Source organism: Mesitornis unicolor, unplaced genomic scaffold (assembly GCF_000695765.1).
Source record: "Mesitornis unicolor isolate BGI_N332 unplaced genomic scaffold, ASM69576v1 scaffold26214, whole genome shotgun sequence".
Classification (NCBI taxonomy): domain Eukaryota; kingdom Metazoa; phylum Chordata; class Aves; order Mesitornithiformes; family Mesitornithidae; genus Mesitornis; species Mesitornis unicolor.
In genome coordinates this window covers 1,227-18,432 of record NW_010181193.1, presented here as the reverse complement: position 1 = coordinate 18,432, position 17,206 = coordinate 1,227, and the positions used below count along the sequence as shown (strand labels likewise).

At 35.7% G+C, this 17,206-nt stretch overlaps 1 protein-coding gene across 1 annotated transcript in view; it reads right to left on the bottom strand.

Annotated features, from left to right (window-relative positions):
• The window catches only part of LOC104539755 (E3 ubiquitin-protein ligase CBL-B-like), a gene marked incomplete at its 5' end in the record, with an annotated part of 33,025 nt that extends 16,454 nt beyond the window's left edge, over positions 1-16,571 (bottom strand). The window contains 4 exons of the mRNA XM_010183357.1: positions 4,134-4,228; positions 6,752-7,117; positions 9,575-9,760; positions 16,368-16,571. Coding sequence (XP_010181659.1) covers positions 4,134-4,228; positions 6,752-7,117; positions 9,575-9,760; positions 16,368-16,571 — 851 coding nt within the window. The remainder of the gene's footprint in view (positions 1-4,133; positions 4,229-6,751; positions 7,118-9,574; positions 9,761-16,367) is intronic.
• Between the last annotated feature and the right edge of the window lie 635 nt (positions 16,572-17,206).

Sequence of the window (17,206 nt, the reverse complement as noted above, 5' to 3'; positions counted from 1 at the left end):
TCCCTATCTTCAAAGTAAGGACAATATTTGCCAAGTTGTAACTATTATGTGATTAATATTTGAAAAGTGCTTTTGATTTGTAAAGCAAAAAGAGTTAGACTGCCAAAGTATATTTATAATATACTTTCCATTAGGATCCTAAATTTGTCCTAGACTTAAATTATATTTCAGAATTCATATTTTTTAAAAAAATCATATTGCTCTTCCAATTTACTCCAGTTGTAACGATATTTGACTTCAGACATCTTTTGTATTTTTCTGCTAGATGTCTATCCCATTTTCTCCATGATTATTGAAATTTCTACAAGAACAAATTGTTCTATTAAATCTCTATTGCTCTAAGACTCTGTTGTTCTACAACAAACCACCTACTAAGATAAACAGACAAATATTTTACCTTTTCTTAACTGAACAGATGAACATTGTCATTACAAGCAAAGACATGAAGCACTTAGGCATCTGTTTATCAAGCTGGTGACATCTTTATAATTGCACTTTAAAAAACTTCATTACTCTTACATCTTTAGAAGATTTGTGAACAGAGGAAAACAAAACTGACCAGTACCTTGTATTTATATATTCTCTAGTTCTCCTTCCTACTCCTTATGGGGAAATACTTTAAAATTGAAAGTCAGAATTATGTTCTGCAAGTGATGACTTTATATTTTCCAGTTTGTTGAACAGAAGGCTAGACGTCAATCTCTCTTGTCCTACTGAGCACCAACAGCCAAAAGTAAAACACGAAAAGATGCGAGAATTTGTTTTTGTTGAGCTGCTTAATGTCCAGCTTAGTTGTAAACCAAAGTCCAGGAAAACCAACATCTCATGTTTATTTACAAGTATTTCAGGGAAAAGTTCCCCTTCCACCATTTACTAATAAACTGATTCCCAGAACTTAGACACAATGAACTTGCAGTTCACATATTTCAGTCTGGATCAAGACTGTGCTTTTGAAATGAATCCCTTTAATCTCCCCACTTACCATGCTTTGATTTGCACTGAGGAGCGCACAACTTGAATACTTTTCAGATTAAACTAAAATACATGATACACTCCAAGTGTGCCCCGCTATGCACCGATTGCTAGAGACAGTTCATATTCATGGGACAAGACTGCAGCTCAACTGCTGCCCCATAACATCTACAGTACAGACATCAGGTCCTTACTATCAGCTCTGCTGTCCTACACAGAGTACTGCTTGCTAGCACACACTATTTAACCTAAAAATTTCCAAGTTTGGGGGAAGAACAGTTCTGTATCTTTGCCATAAAAGTTTTATTTATTTTTTCAAGAATGAAATAGCAATTTTATCAAAGCTGCTAAAAATAATCTGTCAGAATTAGAGCAGTCCAACAAAAGAATAAGTGTTTTAACATGTAGGGTTAGCAACATAGTGGCTGAGTGGAAAATAAAAATCAGATGCTTGGTGAATATGAGTCCAACAATTCATTACTAAAGTATGGTTAATAATAATCACTTTAGTAAAATGAAAAAGAATCAGCACCGTTTCCAGAAAAGAAGACACTAGAGCTTTTCTGTTAGTGTATCATCATTTAGTACAGAAAAAAGAAAAAGAAAAAAGCTCATATTTGTAATGTCTTATTCAGTAAAAACTGATCAAACAAGTGGGGACATTTTAGAATTACAAAGTCTCAACTAAGGCTCATTTTGCCTCCTCATTATTTAGACTAAGATATTTCAATCATGGTCAACGTATCCTTCAGACAGACCTTTGAAATTACAGACTTATGACAATAAGTAGAAAAAAAAATGTCGTGCTGCTGTACGAAACATGTTAGCTCTGAAGACAACTGCAGAGAACAGAAATCAGAAAAACATTAGAATCTTGCACAAGATTAACTGCAGTAGCACAGTTGTGGAAAGCAAGAGTATTTTGGATCAAGTACAGTTTAACATATTTATAAGGGTTTAGCGCAGTCAATTTAACAGGAGAAAAAATATGCTGTAAAAATATTCTCTCCGACAATTCAAATTAAATCATGCTAAAAATTATTTATTTTTTTGAATGCAATTGTTGTGGTTGGTGGAAGTATTAAACTTACTAAACTTACTATTTTTTAAGATTTTCCCACACAGTTTTTCCACCTACATATTACTATACACGTAGATTATCAAAGTGTTTTTTAGTGGTGGCCAAAACTTAATTTGAAATCAATTTAAATTGATATATTGGTGCTTCAAGGAACAACATAAAACGATCCATTTTTAACTTTAGCTGCCATTCCATGTGAGATTTTAGTAGCTGTTAATTAGGTAATTTGAACTTCTTACCCCTAGGTTATGTATTGACATTTTTACATTTTAAAAATAAAAATTTAAAATGTGCTGTACATTTTTAAAAAGGCTTAAGTACAAATCAAATCAGAAATGAAAGTTAATTTCTTCCTGAAAAGTTTACAGAGTTTGGTTTTAGCAAATGAAGACTTTCTTTTGGCTGGAATATACCAGTTTTCTATTCTGAAGACTTCAGCTAATGAAGGTATTTCTTTTGATCAAGCTAAACTCACACATTCTAGTTTTGGACTGACCTGACATAGATTTTGTGCCTGCCCACATTGCTATGATACCTTGTGGAATTTCCAAAGAGCACGTATGTATGCATTGCACTTTGATTCTAGGCTTTACAAAAATCTGAGTAAAAAAATGGGATTTTCATGAAGCAGAAAGTTTTGTTATTTCAATATTATGAAAAATAAAAATAAGAATCTTCCTCTCTTTGGAATTCAATTTGCTTTGGAATATGAAGATAATTAGTTTGTCTATCAGAGTTATTACTTTCTCTTTCTGAACATCCCAGGGGTTGAAGTGCATCATGGAAGGAGTCTTCAATTCAAGGAGATCAATACACAGAGGGGATCGAGTACATAAGGTATCCAAACAGTACCCCTGTGATATCCTACCTCAGTCAGTTACGTCACAGCACTTAATTACAAAATTGTCTGGATAATGTTCTGAAATTTGCTTCTTAACTGAAAGTAAACATGGAGAGCTTCAACTCAGCAATTATTCCACCTGAACAAATGCTTCTGAATGAAAAGTCAATGCTCCACTGCACTTCTATTCTAGCGCTTAGGACGAGAAAAACCAGGATATTAATAAAATACTGAAATACATTTGTCTTTTTAAGTTACCACTAACCATACAACAATGGTACAAATGCTGAAGATTTGGCAAAATTACACACTAATGAGAAAATTATCAGTATTAATAAGTAGTGACTGCCCAATTATTTTATTTAACAGCAAGAATCACAGGAGTACATTGGAAAAATTGTAGGATAACATCAAACAATGCGGTATGATCTGATTTCCTTAAAAAAAACAACCCAAAAACCCAAAACCAAAACAAAAACAAACAAACAAAAAACACACACCAAAAAATAACGAATTACTTTATAGCACTTCCAAGCTTTCTATTTTAAGTATCTCTCATTCTGTAGAAAATCCTGTGTGGTTCAGAGTCCAAAGGTATTTGCTGTGCACAGTAACATCTTGGTACCAAATAAACAGCCACATTACTGGAAAATTAAGAGTAGTCTGCAACTTGAAATTACAGTATTTCCCAAAACATGTTCAGGAAGGTTGATTTCATTTAAAATGGATATACAATGTTTTCGTTTGTTTGTCTGGCAGCCACAACAAAGGAAATATACTGGCACGAACCCTGGATAAAGCTCCATGTGTAGGAATCCCAGAAAGCACGACTAGGTTAGGGGCTGAATGTACACAAATCATGCTCTTTACTCGTAGTACTTCCCCTAGAATCTTCCACCTCCTGCAATAAATAGCTCTGATCACACTTCTGTAGTAGCAGAAGCAAAACTAAACAGTGTCTGCTCCCACTGCCAAATGCCTATGAGCAAGATCTGTTACGATTTATTCTCTCTTCCTCTAAAAATGTATGTTCAATTAGCATCAGAACTGCTCTCATTTTATCAATACAATTTAAGTTGCCTTTGTAAAGCCACATTAAAGTTCATGGAAAGTGCATCACCGAGTTACATTAGTTCATTTCATTTCTTTCTTTTTCCCATTTTCCATTTACCACCAGAGAATTGGTGCTATTATCTAACAGTAATGAACACATTTCTTTTACAAATAAATTTTACTTACTTTATACTAGGGATGATGGAGGCAGCTGAAAGAGGGGGTGAAAGCCGTGGAGGGACATCATATTCTTCATTTATCAGATGACCATTTGAAAAGACCTAAAAATTACACAAGTGTTACAATGGGTCTCTCCTCCCGTTTATCACCATGGATGTTCACCAACTAGGTATTACAAAATAGACCTTGAGAGGATTAGGGGTAAAGGCTTTCCTAGGAGTTTGTATCACAGAGCTGTTGTCTGACGTGACTCTTTCATAACTCTTTCAGCTCATCCCATTTGGGAGCTGTAGAACACGTTAGCTTAAAACTTTTTTGTGTGTTCCACATCACGGTTACTAGATGGACTACTCAGTTACAAGTGAACAGTTTGGGGCAAAATTAGGATTTTGAGATTGCAAACCGATCAAAGTGAGAGAGGTAAGTACAGTGGGAAAACAACAGGTACAGCATGACAAACATACTCATGTTTTTTAAAACTCTGTGATATAGTCCCTGACAGAACCCATCTCCTACCCAGAGGACTGTCTTCCTGACTCTTGGCTTTTATCAATAGCAAAAAGATTATATTATAATTAATATATGAATAAGGGATGAAAATTCATTAAATGTTTCCCTTGTGAATGTGTATACAGCCTGAAATGATAATTCAGAGTTGTCAGCTGCATCATTTAACTGAATGGCTTAGATCTATGACCTGAAGATAACAGTTCAAACAGCATTTGGTTCAAGAATGTATGTAACTTCCCAGGCTACATTGGCACTTCTACATTGGTTATTCTGATTTGAGAAGTATTCATTTAATCAGCTTCAGTAATGCACCAGACCATAAGTGGAATGCTATCTGAAGACATAAACCCAGTATCCTTTTCAAATCAGATGAAAAGCTACAGCATTTTAAACAACAGCCTAGTTGTAAGTAAAATTTTGGTGTTTTGCCTCAAAGCTGATAAAAGGACATTCTAATCATATATAACATCACGGACTTCTTAAGCATCTTTCATCAAATATGCCAACGTGCTTTACCAATATTAATTGAATTTCAGGAACAAAGTTTCAAAATAACCAAAACATCCATAGGAAATGGAGATAGAAAGGTTAAATAGCTTGTGACCTTGGGAAAAGCAAAGAGAGAGAAAAATTGATGATTTCTAACTACCATGACTTAACCACAAATCCATCCCTCTTAGCACAAGCTATGTAGTCTTCAAGAAAAGAAAGAGCAGCAGCGCTGAGTTAATAACCTGCTCTATGAATAAATTACAGAGCTGCTTTGATAAAACTGATTAGAGCAGAACTAGGAATTTTTTCTTAGGCCATCACCACTTGATCTCTTAAAATCTAAGCCTCCTCAACTATACATAATATTGCAAGTTGTCTGAAGCTGCCTAGTGCCAGATATACTCCTTCTTCTATGCTCTTCTCCCCAGATATTTTATTTTTTTTAATAGAAGAAACACCATAGTTATAGACATAGATACTATTCACTGCAATCAAGGACAGGAAATCATACTTCTACAAGGGATGACCCTTGGCCAAACCAAGCTAGAAAATCAGTGGAAAGGTTGCAAGTAACAACTCTGAATACGCTCAGCACTGAAAACCGATTACTGGGCATTACACTGGACATTTGTCCAAGAGAAGTCAAAAGCTGCTATGTACAAATTACAACACTGTGCTACTCCAGCAGCTGCAGCCCTGATTTAAGTACAAAAAAGAAAAAGATCCGTCAAAGTTACATGTATTGCTGTAGACAAATAACAAAGACAAAGGGAGTTACAATGCTAATTATCCTGAATAAGGTTGAGAGTATTGATGAGAACACCAAATCAAATAATGCAGTACTGGGGTTGTATCACTGAGCACTTTCAAGGATGCTGCCCATAAAGGCAGTGGTAAAGATACAATAAATGATTCTACATTTAGCTTAGCATTGGATGTATTTGTTTCCTCTTTCTTAGGGTCATGGCAGGTTAAATCTTTTCCATTACAGTACAGTGATCATCATGACTCATTTAATGATCTTTTGAAAATAATGTTTTACTGGTGAGCAACACAACTGAGCTTTAGAATATTTAGCTTTTTATGTTAATGAACACAATATATCTGATAATTTAAGTATATTTGTATACACTGTCTGTACATAATGCATACATTATAGATTGAAGAGGCTACTAAGTCCTCATCTCATCTATGACAGAGGTAACTGAAACATCTATTATTTCATCAGCAAATGCATACACAACTTTGGCATAAGCCACTTTCAAAGTGGATCTGAGATCTATATAACTATACTAGAGCATACAGTGCTATATTATTATTGTGCACCAACTGTATGGGTAATTTGCTAAAAGAACATAGCAAATCTAGAATTTTTTCTCCAAGCCATTTTTTAAAGGTTTCACATTAAAACTGTAACTTAGACCCTCATGTACTGCTGCTTTAGAAGTTACTGTATTTAACATACCATTTATTTATGACCAGCTTATTATTAAGTATCAACAGGAAAGATTCAGAAACAGCAAATCAACGCCAACCAATATAAACAGTAGTTTAGCCAATGCAAGACCATGCTGCAGTAGGGTATCAAATTAGGATTCAACACATTTAAGCTCACTGCATACCTTGGCACCTTCTGCAGGCAGCTCGTGACGTCTATGTTTCCTCATAAATCCCGGGTCAGAACTTACGCGGTTGTGTCTTCCATTTATGTTTGAAATTGCAGTCAGTCCTGGTTTGGGAGAGGCATCACTGCCTATTCGACATCCTACTAACTGACTGGTCCCAAAGACATCTCTGGGGCACCAGCCTTCAAGGGGCATGGGCTGGTCTCTGGAAGGCACGCTTTCCGGATGATGGAGGTGTCTGCTTATCCTGTTGTCTGGTGGAATTGGAGGGGGTCTCTCCGGTGGGGGTGGTGGAGGATCGCGCAAGGGAGGTGGCGGTGCTGGCAAAGGTTTGTCTTGTTTCCTCACCATACAAGGAGAAGACTAAACAACACAGTAACAGAAAAAGAAGTCACATATAGGCATACATATTTCTCTCATGATCAAGTATGGCTTTAGCTTTTCTAACTGATATTTTCAAGGCATCACAAAAGTACTTGCCAGTAGGTTAAATGTTAGGTTTTGCCTTTGCATTCTGCAGACAACCTGGCCTCTCTTCAGAAAACATACCCCCATTTCTGCTGCTGCATGAGTAACCCAGGGAAGGAGGTGGATGGGAGGAAATAAAACTGACTGAGGCAGATTTATCTGACCCACAGTTTTTCTCCAAAATCCTTTGAATCACTTATTTACCTGCTGAAATTAATTCTGAGCAATATTTGGAAGAAACTGAAAAACAAGTTACCAGAAAAACAACCAAAAAACTTATACAGGTAGCTGTATAGCTTTCCAAGAGCACAAATTTGATGAAAAACAAAGCATTTCCATCAGGACTAAATTACTAACAGCATTTTACAGAATAACACCCAGGCCAGGTATTTATGAAATATTTTTCTCTTACCATCAGCTACTATAAGAAATACAGGGAAGATTATTTCCCTTGCAAGGTGTAATTTTCATGGACTCTGGTAAGCCTGCATATTATTACCACCTGAAGAGACAGAGGCCACGAAAGTTTTAAAGTAGGAACCTCTCACTTCACAGGTTAGCCCACCGTTATTAACTGAGCAGCACCTCAACACGCTACTTAAATTGGAAATAAAATTATTCTACCTGCATGTCTACCTATATAAATAGGACAGTATACTAAATAAAGTGCTTAATTCAGCTGCTACTTTAACAGACAGTTATTCTCACTGTCAAGGCAGGAACATAATTGCTAGGTCCAAATTTTTGTTATAGCTTATAGTTATAATTACAGTTATAGTTTTCCATTGCAAAAAGAGCGAAGAGTTTTTTTGACTGAAGCAGTAGTCTTGGCAGGACTAAATTTTTGCCCTTTTTTCTTTTTCAAATAAGAATTTTTTTAAAGTATGAAATGATTGCTTGACACCCCCATCTTGTTTCCCTCTCAACTCCCCCATTTTTTTTTTTTTCAGGAAAAGTTTCAAGGAAACAAACAGCATTTTCAAAATAATGTCACTGAAAAAATTAAAGCAATATTAATGGCATTTCTGATTTTTTGGTTTTTAAAGGACATGCACTTTGTAAAATTACACCACTGTAAAATTAATTTTCAATGGATAAGCCAAATGCTTAACATATATCCTCAATGTGTTACAAATTATCTTGTATCATACAAAAAAAAGAGATGAAAGAAGCTTAGGAAAACTATTCAAACTTCTACTTTTTCCTCTAAGTTATGTACTGCTAGAATCTTAAACAGAGGTTGATTTTAAAGTTTGAAGTAAAAATCTGACAAAATAAACATTGTTCCTCATACTGGATTATTATGAGCACACAGGTTTCAAGTCAGGTTTTGAACCTGAATTTGGATTCATCACCTAAAAATCAAAATTTAAATCTAATTCCCCCTCTGACAACAAAATTATCAACTCATTGATACAGAGCAATAAGCATAGTATTTGCTGTCATTCATGCTTATCCATTAAAAACATCATTAACTCTTTAGTATCATTACTTTCACAAAACACAGTGTACAATTTATTAGCTGTAGAGTCATTACAGTTTCCCTTGAAATCTTGAGTCCTAATATATGCCAGTTGAGGTTTTGAAAGCAGGGTAATCTGCACATATTTTTCTTGTAAGGATACTGTGGAAACTGAGCATAAATCATCATCAGAGGGCAACATATAATTTAAATGAGATAATGACTTAAAAATCTATTTTCAGGAAACTTCTTTATTTATTTTCATGAATCAAGGTTTATTACAGAATTGATCCATTACAGCAATGTCTTTAAAATTCTCACCATAACCAACTGCAATACCAGATAAACAGAGGTCATGTTTGACCAACATATGTACATCTGACAGTGTAAGGTAACATGCAAACGGACAGGCATGCACAAAAGTCAACTGAGGGAGATAAGAGAATCACACAGAAACACAGGATGGCAGGAGTTGGAAGGGATCTCCAAAGTTCATCCAGTTCAACACCCCTGCCAGAGCAGGATCACCCAGACTAGGTCACACAGGAACGCGTCCAGGTGGGTCTTGAATGTCTCCAGAGAAGGAGACTCCACAACCTCTCTGGGCAGCCTGGTCCAGTGCTCTGTCACCCTCACAGTGAAAAAGTTTTTCCTTATGTTTAAGTTGAGCCTCAGAAAGATGTAATCAGTGTGGATATAATCTAAAGTTTTTCTAAGCTACAGGGAATTAAAGTTATTTTGGACAGAGTAAACTCCTGAAAAAGAAAATACACATGCAAAATGTCATAATAGTCTATCTACCAAAACAAAAAGCAAGCTCACCTTGCAAACAAACAAATATAATTTCTCAATATCCGCATATAAAGAAAAAATGCTTCAGTAAGACTTACCTTTGGTGATCCAGTTGGGCTGGCACACGGTGACCGTGCTACTCCCTTCTGAATAAGATCCAGACGAGGAGGTACAGGTGGAAGACTAAGATGGGGAATCTGCAGGGGGTCTGGAAGTGGTTTTCTTCTTTGTGCAAGAGGGGAAGATCCCGGGGAAGTCACTGGGGAATTCTGTCTCTCATTGCACTTCAAGACAGAAAAAATTGTTACTAGTATTTAGCTGATAACCAAGTACACAATTTCCATTCAGTGACTAAAAACATTTGATACTTGTCAGGTACTTGCTAATAGTCATTTATCATAATGGACATACTGCTACTCTTAATTAATATGCAGTATAGGTGCTCAGCTTATGGTTACTGAAAAGTGTCAACAAGTCATTCTACCTCAAAAGTAAGATTCACATTAACTTATTATGAAAATAAAAGATTACGTATTCCAGTAATTTGTTTAAAAAACAAGCTAAGACTGCCATACCGAAGGAAACAATCACAGAGAGACAGATTCTGCTGTAGTACTGCAAGTAAAGGATGACCTTTTTATTCACAGAGAGTAATCCATCTAAAATTCTATACATGACTTTTAAAAGCTGGATGCCTATGATACTGTCTGTTAATTACAGCCCATTTTCAAATCATACTTCAACAGAAAATGGACTATACCTGTCTTCTGTAAACTTATGAATCAAAATCATCAGCAAGCGAGTAAGCAAAGCAGTTATTTCTTTCCTCGTTTATCTACCAATTTATGAAAATAGTTTTAGGACAATTCAGTTTATCATTTTAGCAAATACTAAACTAATGACACACACACACTTAACGTCACCCAAGTGACAGATAGTGATTTAGTTGTGGTTTTTTTGACTTGTCCTTTCAAATTCATCAGAATCAAAGATTTCAATCCTCAATACAGGCTCCACTGATCTTCGCAATTAGTTCCTGAACCTCATCTGGCTGAGTTTTAACAAACACAGTTTAGTTGTTAGTATAAATTAAAATTACTTCTGTGCACCCACTGTATTTGTATCAGTGTACTGTAAGCAAACTGTGATGTTTATGCTGCTCTGCACTTTCCCTGACAGCAGACACGAGTAGCTGGAGGAGATTCACACCAAGCATCAGCCTCAGGCCACTTGTGCACTGAGGCATTCGAGTATTCTTGCTATATAACTTGCCTACAGAGGCTAAAAATCTGTCATCTTCTTCAGGCAAGCACATAAAACTGCTCCCAAAAATGCACTCATCTCTAAGCGAAATCACTTTGATGAAAACATTTTCCCTCTTTTCATAAGCTTTTCTCACCTATGCTATAGAACCCATAGTGATGATAGAGATGGCACTAAGAAGTTAAATGCTGCCTTTCTTTACATGTAGTGACTATGTTACAGAACCTGAAAACTTCGTAAATTCAAAAGGAGATCCATGAAAAGAATCTAGTATACTGACTCCTTACACTATGCACTACAGCTTAGTTGAATATTCTGTCCTAAACAATTGGGATTGCTACACCATTCCCTTCAGAAATAGGAGCTACCACAGTATTACTGGATAACATTGCAAGAAAAAATAAGACAGAGGAGTGAGGTGCTGAAGAGCTAGAAGGTTGAAGTTCAATGCCATTGACAGAACGACTTTTTGTGATACATAGAGTATTACCTTTTGGTCTACCTGTGTAAGCTCAGTGTGCTTTAGCTTCAGCATCAAACAGAAAATGAATTTATTTCCCAAATTATTTAAAATACAACCAAATAAGGAGGTCTCACCTCCAAAAAGACAATTATTTAAAATAAATGAAAGTGTTGTAGTAAGTCTCTACATTTTAGGTGTTGAAACAGCAGCTTAATTTATGTGATAAATAAATCATTTCCATATGTATTTAGCTATCTCTTCCCAGTATATTCCATGAATGGAATTGCCAAAATGAAATGGAAATTTTTCAAAGACTTAACTGTGTGAAAGGACTTCAATTTAAGCCTACATCAATGTCTTGTTTCAGAATAGCACAATAATCTTTCAGTTCTCTGAACTACTATTGCCTACAGCCACAATGCTATCAGAGCATGCTGTGGCCCTAGAGATTTCAAAAAGAGAACTGATGATGGCCAACAGGTTAAAGAATAACTCATGAGGCATGAGGAAGAAAAAAAAAAGGAAAATAGCTGATAGCAAAAGCAATTTGTCTCCTGTACAAGGAAGTTTAATCACAGCTTGGTGGTGAAGTAAGAGAGGATGCTTTGCTGGGAGAAACTGAAAATTATGATTCCTTGTTTAAACCTGCTGAAACTAAAATTAAGACAAACAAGCAAAAATATTCCACAGCAACAAACAGGTTTTCTTCAGCATTCAGTATCAGATCTCCACCATATTCCCATTACAAAAACCCTTGTATTTTTCCTGTCTAGCTGCATCATGAGATGCCTGTTGACAGCTAGGCCAACAACATGGCTGCACTCCACACAGATGCCAGGGCATTAACAGATGTACCCAATACCTAGTCTTTTTTGGCAGACTACCTAAGGACGAAGAGATTTAAAATTTTTCTGTTTCTCAACTATTGGATACTTCTGTGTATTTTCTGTTCATGGGAAATAAAGCAGCAATGAGAGCAGCACAGTGACAAAAAGATAAAACAAGCAAATGATGAAGACACAAACTAATACAATGAACCAGCAGTGACAGAAGACAGACCCTCAGCATACAAAGGGGCTCTGCTGCAACACACGCAGACCTGTGCAATAAAGATGTGATTAAGGAAAAGAACACAGACTCCTTCGTAACAACATGGACTTCATCTGGTTGGCATGACTGCCACCAAGGGAAAAAAGTGCTGCGACTTACTTCGCAATTGTACTGCAGAACAAACCACACTTGTGCTATTTAATCGGATGTATTTATTACTAGGGTACAGAGGTACAGTTTGTCCCTAGTGGTTGTGAATTCAATAAGGCTGCTTCTGTCATTGATTACAATTTCTAGTGAAGGTTTTTCTGGTGGAAATATTAGAGTTTGGCTATTGGAACAGAAGTTAGAGCTTCAAATGCCTTTCTGCCAGATAGGCACATATGAAAAGCATACTCAACATAAATCCTAACTAGTGACTGACTGAAGAATATTATCCTGATTGTTAACGTCCTACTGGAGCAAACACAGTAATTTATAAACTGCATAATGAGACATCCAAGGAGGTCTAAGCAGACCTACACTAGAAGTGGACTTTTCATTTCCAGGTAGTACCCTGAAGTATCTTTATTAATAATCAGGTAACTCACATAATTTGTTTTCTTATTAGGATAAATTGCAACCTAGATAGATTAGTATAATCCAGACTTACAAATTTGTATGATGATATAAAGTTACATCATTTAACGATGATGGCTGTAAACACTTTTTACATAGACAGGTCTGTTCTTTATTTGGTCTTTCTTTTGCTGACCCAAGAAAATGCATATGAAGGAGTGAGAGGGAGTGAAGGCTGCGAGTCAGCACCACCCTGCCCAAGGGCATCAGTAAAATACATTGTAACTGAGGGAGGCACACTGCCTCCCAGCATTTATACCTCTTTCAAATACTAATAACTAAGCATTTGAGGACTCTCTTGTTGTGTGGCATGATTTTAACAAATTCCTACAAACCAGGTGTACCATTAAGCAGGAAGTGGCATGTGTGCGTGAGTCAAGAATGTACAGCCGAAGTGAATGCCTGGATACGTATCTGAAGTCTTTTAGTACACATTCATGTACTTTATATGTGAAACATTATTACTATGTAATACACGACTTTTTTCATTACCAGAAAAAAGTAAATTTAATAATATGGAAATTACGGGGAGGCATCAAAAACATAGTCTCCTCCCACATTTTGAGAACCAAGGTCTTTTGTTGTGATTTGTTAACTTTTACTTAACTCATTTGCTGGAAGAAGCCTTATCATGACAAACTGGGTTTCAGCTTTGACAATTTCCTATAACTATTTTAAAGTAACAGAGTCAGGGTTTGGTGCATTCAGACAGCTAGGAAATGAATTCCAAAGAAGATGGTGACACTCTAGACAAGGTAACTTCACCTATTTTTAGAAGAAAGTGGTTTTAGAGAATGCTAAGTCATTTTAAGGTATTGAAAACCTCAGTCTTCTATACTGCTAGGGCCTCCCTCTATATTTTCATGCAATATTGTCTTCATCAGACAATTACCTTAGCACTTATGAATTCAAAATTATTTGCTCTTAATAAGAACTCCTGCACTATGCATTTTCCTTCTTTTATTTCTTTCTTTTTAAAAGAAATGTATCAAGTTACATCTTGTACAAGGTAAAGTAACATATAACTCTAAATTCACTAGTACAATGCAATATTAAACATTATGGAATAATAAACATAGTCTAGTAGACACTGAAATGCTCTCTTTAAACATGAAAAGCAGCCATTTTTAATATTTACCTGAGCCTGTAATCTGCACATTTTTTTAAATGTGCATTTCATAATGTTGTGCTTGGCTAGCACAAAAGGTATGGAGCTGAGAAAAAGAACACTTCAGGCAATAACTGCATTAGCTAATCCGATACCATGGGGCTGGAAATTTCTCAGCGATGAGACAATTAACAGAGGTTTTGGCACCACTCTTCATCTTTCTTTCATAAAGAAATATCTGAAGACAATTTGGAAATTAAAAAAAATAAGCTGCTTGATGAGGCAGATAAACAGACTAATTGCAGTGGATTCCTCTGAAGCCTCTGTTACAGCTGGTCTGCTGCTGCTGCTGACTCATGCACAACACCTAGCAAGAATGATTCATTTTTCTTAAGGTGTATCCATTTACTCATTGCATTAAAGAGCGAGTACATAGCTTTGTGATTATTCTTTTCCTTACAGCAATTGCAAGTCTGAGGTCCCTCAGGGACTTAATTCAGACACGTCTTACAGTTTATGAGTAGATTTCAGAGATGAAGTGATAAAGTACATAATTGGTATTTTTCTGATACCCAACTTACATTTATAATTCATAGACGTACGGCAGACAATAAATTGTATGTTCTTTACAGAAGGACCTCTCATCAGGACCTCACATCCCTGGAACTTTCATCTTCTAGCAAGTGTAACAACCCCGCTCACTGCTAGCCAGGTATGCCACAAGAAGATTTTCTCAGTAACACCACACAGTCTAGCTAGGTGATCTGAGGCAAAATCAGCCCATTTGGTTTTCAAGGATTAACCGCTTTATGCTAAGCAGATGACAATCCTCATACTGATTCAAAGAAATAGACAAGGTTGACGAAGGCATTACTAACAAAAAGCGTATATAAATAATGCCACATTCCACACAGGTGGTGTGGTTAAGAGCAACTCCATACAACCACAGGTAACAATTTTAAGAAAGAAACTGCATGAGAAAAATCACCAAATAACCTGATAAAATTCAACGTTTTCAAGTAAGGACTTCAAGAGGCTAACAAAGCATGGAAAACACTGCTCCTAAACTTCATGGATAATCAGTAGGTTTCTTTCACCGAGCAATGAAATAAATGACAAAAATAGCAAGCACCAAAGCACTCAAGCACTTGGTGGGTACTGAAAACAAGACTTCTTATAGTAAAGCCTATTATTCCTTCTTTTGATAAAAGCATAATGCATTTTTACCTTATCATGACAGTGATAGTGCTATAAAAGCCTATCAACTCAAGGCTGTCGCACAGAGGTCAGGCTACAGACTGCAATTTAAGCCCAGGGAGGAAGGATAAACTGTTCTCAAGAGTAGGCCATGTTGTATTACATATACAACACAAGAATGATTCATACGACTTAAGAGTTTAGGAAGGATATTAGAAGTATATTAACAGACAGATAGTCTCAGATATGAGGGTGAAACCCTTTAAAAAAACCAACCAAACCAAAAACCAAACCAAACCAAACCACAAAAAAACCCACCTAAAACCAAAAACCAACAAATACAACGATAAGGAAATAGAAGAGTAAGATGTTACAGAATTAATTCCAAGGAAATTATTCAATCTAAATGATCTTAGTAAAAGACAAAATATAGAAAAAGCACTGTAAAATTCAGTGTTGCATGGCCTATGACAGTATCGATTCCGGGCTAAAATACAGCAGTGAAAACTACTAACATAAAATAAACTTTCATCATTGACAAAATCTCCCGTGACCAAAGAAAGGTCCCAAAATTTAACACAGAGCACTTTCAGGACAAAACACATCTCAAAACACAAAGTCACTATGAATAATCTCAGATGCACTTCCCAGTAAAAGAACCTAATACTAAAACTACAGAAAAAAATTCGCAGACAACTCACATGAAACATGATTAAAAGCTATTTGTGTGCAATATATCTTAGGTTCCAAGTCACCTTTACAATAATAATTATAACGTATTAAGAAACTCAAGTTTAATCCTAAAACATTCTGTGCCTGTGTATACACACACCTGCAGAAAACTAATAATATATTCTGGATGTATGAAAATTCTTGTTCCTTACAAATAAAAAGTTCAGGGAATTGTCCTTACAGAGTATTTTGAATATGAGTCTCAGCTGGTGCTAACTCATGCTTCCTCCATAATAAACAGTTAACTCAGTTCATATCAGCTGAGATTTTTTTTATTTCTACTATTCAACTTCAGTATTATTGCTGCAATATTGATGCATCTTGTTTTTTCAACCCAAGAACTGTGCAATGTGTTGCAGAAACCTAGGGCATGAAGTGTAACCTCTCACTGTTTAAAGTTACAGGCAGCTTCATTCACAAACATATAGCTTTATCTGTTGTACAGGATGTGAAAACTTACCTTTCGGACTGAAGCCAAACGATTCATCATTAAAGACTCTTCTCTATCGTCGTCATCATCCAAGTCCAACATGGGCATACTAAAACTATCAATAATACTGCAGCACCTGGAGTTTTCATCCCTTGGATCAAAGGGATCCACAATGATTGGTTCAGTTCCTTTGATTTCACAGCGACAAAAAGGACAGCCTTGGCCATCAGATTCCTACAGCAGGACAAAAAACATACATAAATTTTTAAAAATAAAAAATAGACATAATTTAAAAAGTGGATCCTCTACCTTTCTACACAAAAATGTCAAGGTCTCTAAGAGCTTGTGAAAGAAGCACTGGAGTAAACAGGAAACAGATTCCTAGATATTTAACTATAGTAAAAGGCAAAAAACCTGCACTTTGAAATATGTGTCTCTTCAAAAGATTAAGCTTCACTCAAAAATAAGTAATCAAAGTGCAACCAATATGTCTACAAAGCACAAATATTGTAATTGTCTTAGTTTTCCAGATCAGGAAAAAACACCTTGCCATTTCAGATCACAATTTTCTTATTAGTTCAGAGGAAAGAAGGCAAGGTGTGTAGACAGGGATAATGCATTTTATAATATCTTTTATATTAAATATAAAGTATTTATTTTTCATTTTAAGTTAGAAAATGCAGAGGAGCTTTAGGGCATACAGCTTTTATTCTCTGAAGAACGTATATACAGTTCATTACAGCTGCAACATTACCATCATTAAGCAACATGCATATGAACATCTAAAGCTACAAACATTTTCTGACAGGTTTAGGTAACAAAGACTTCACTATGTTTTCAATAAATTGTATAAAAGAAGGAACTATTTT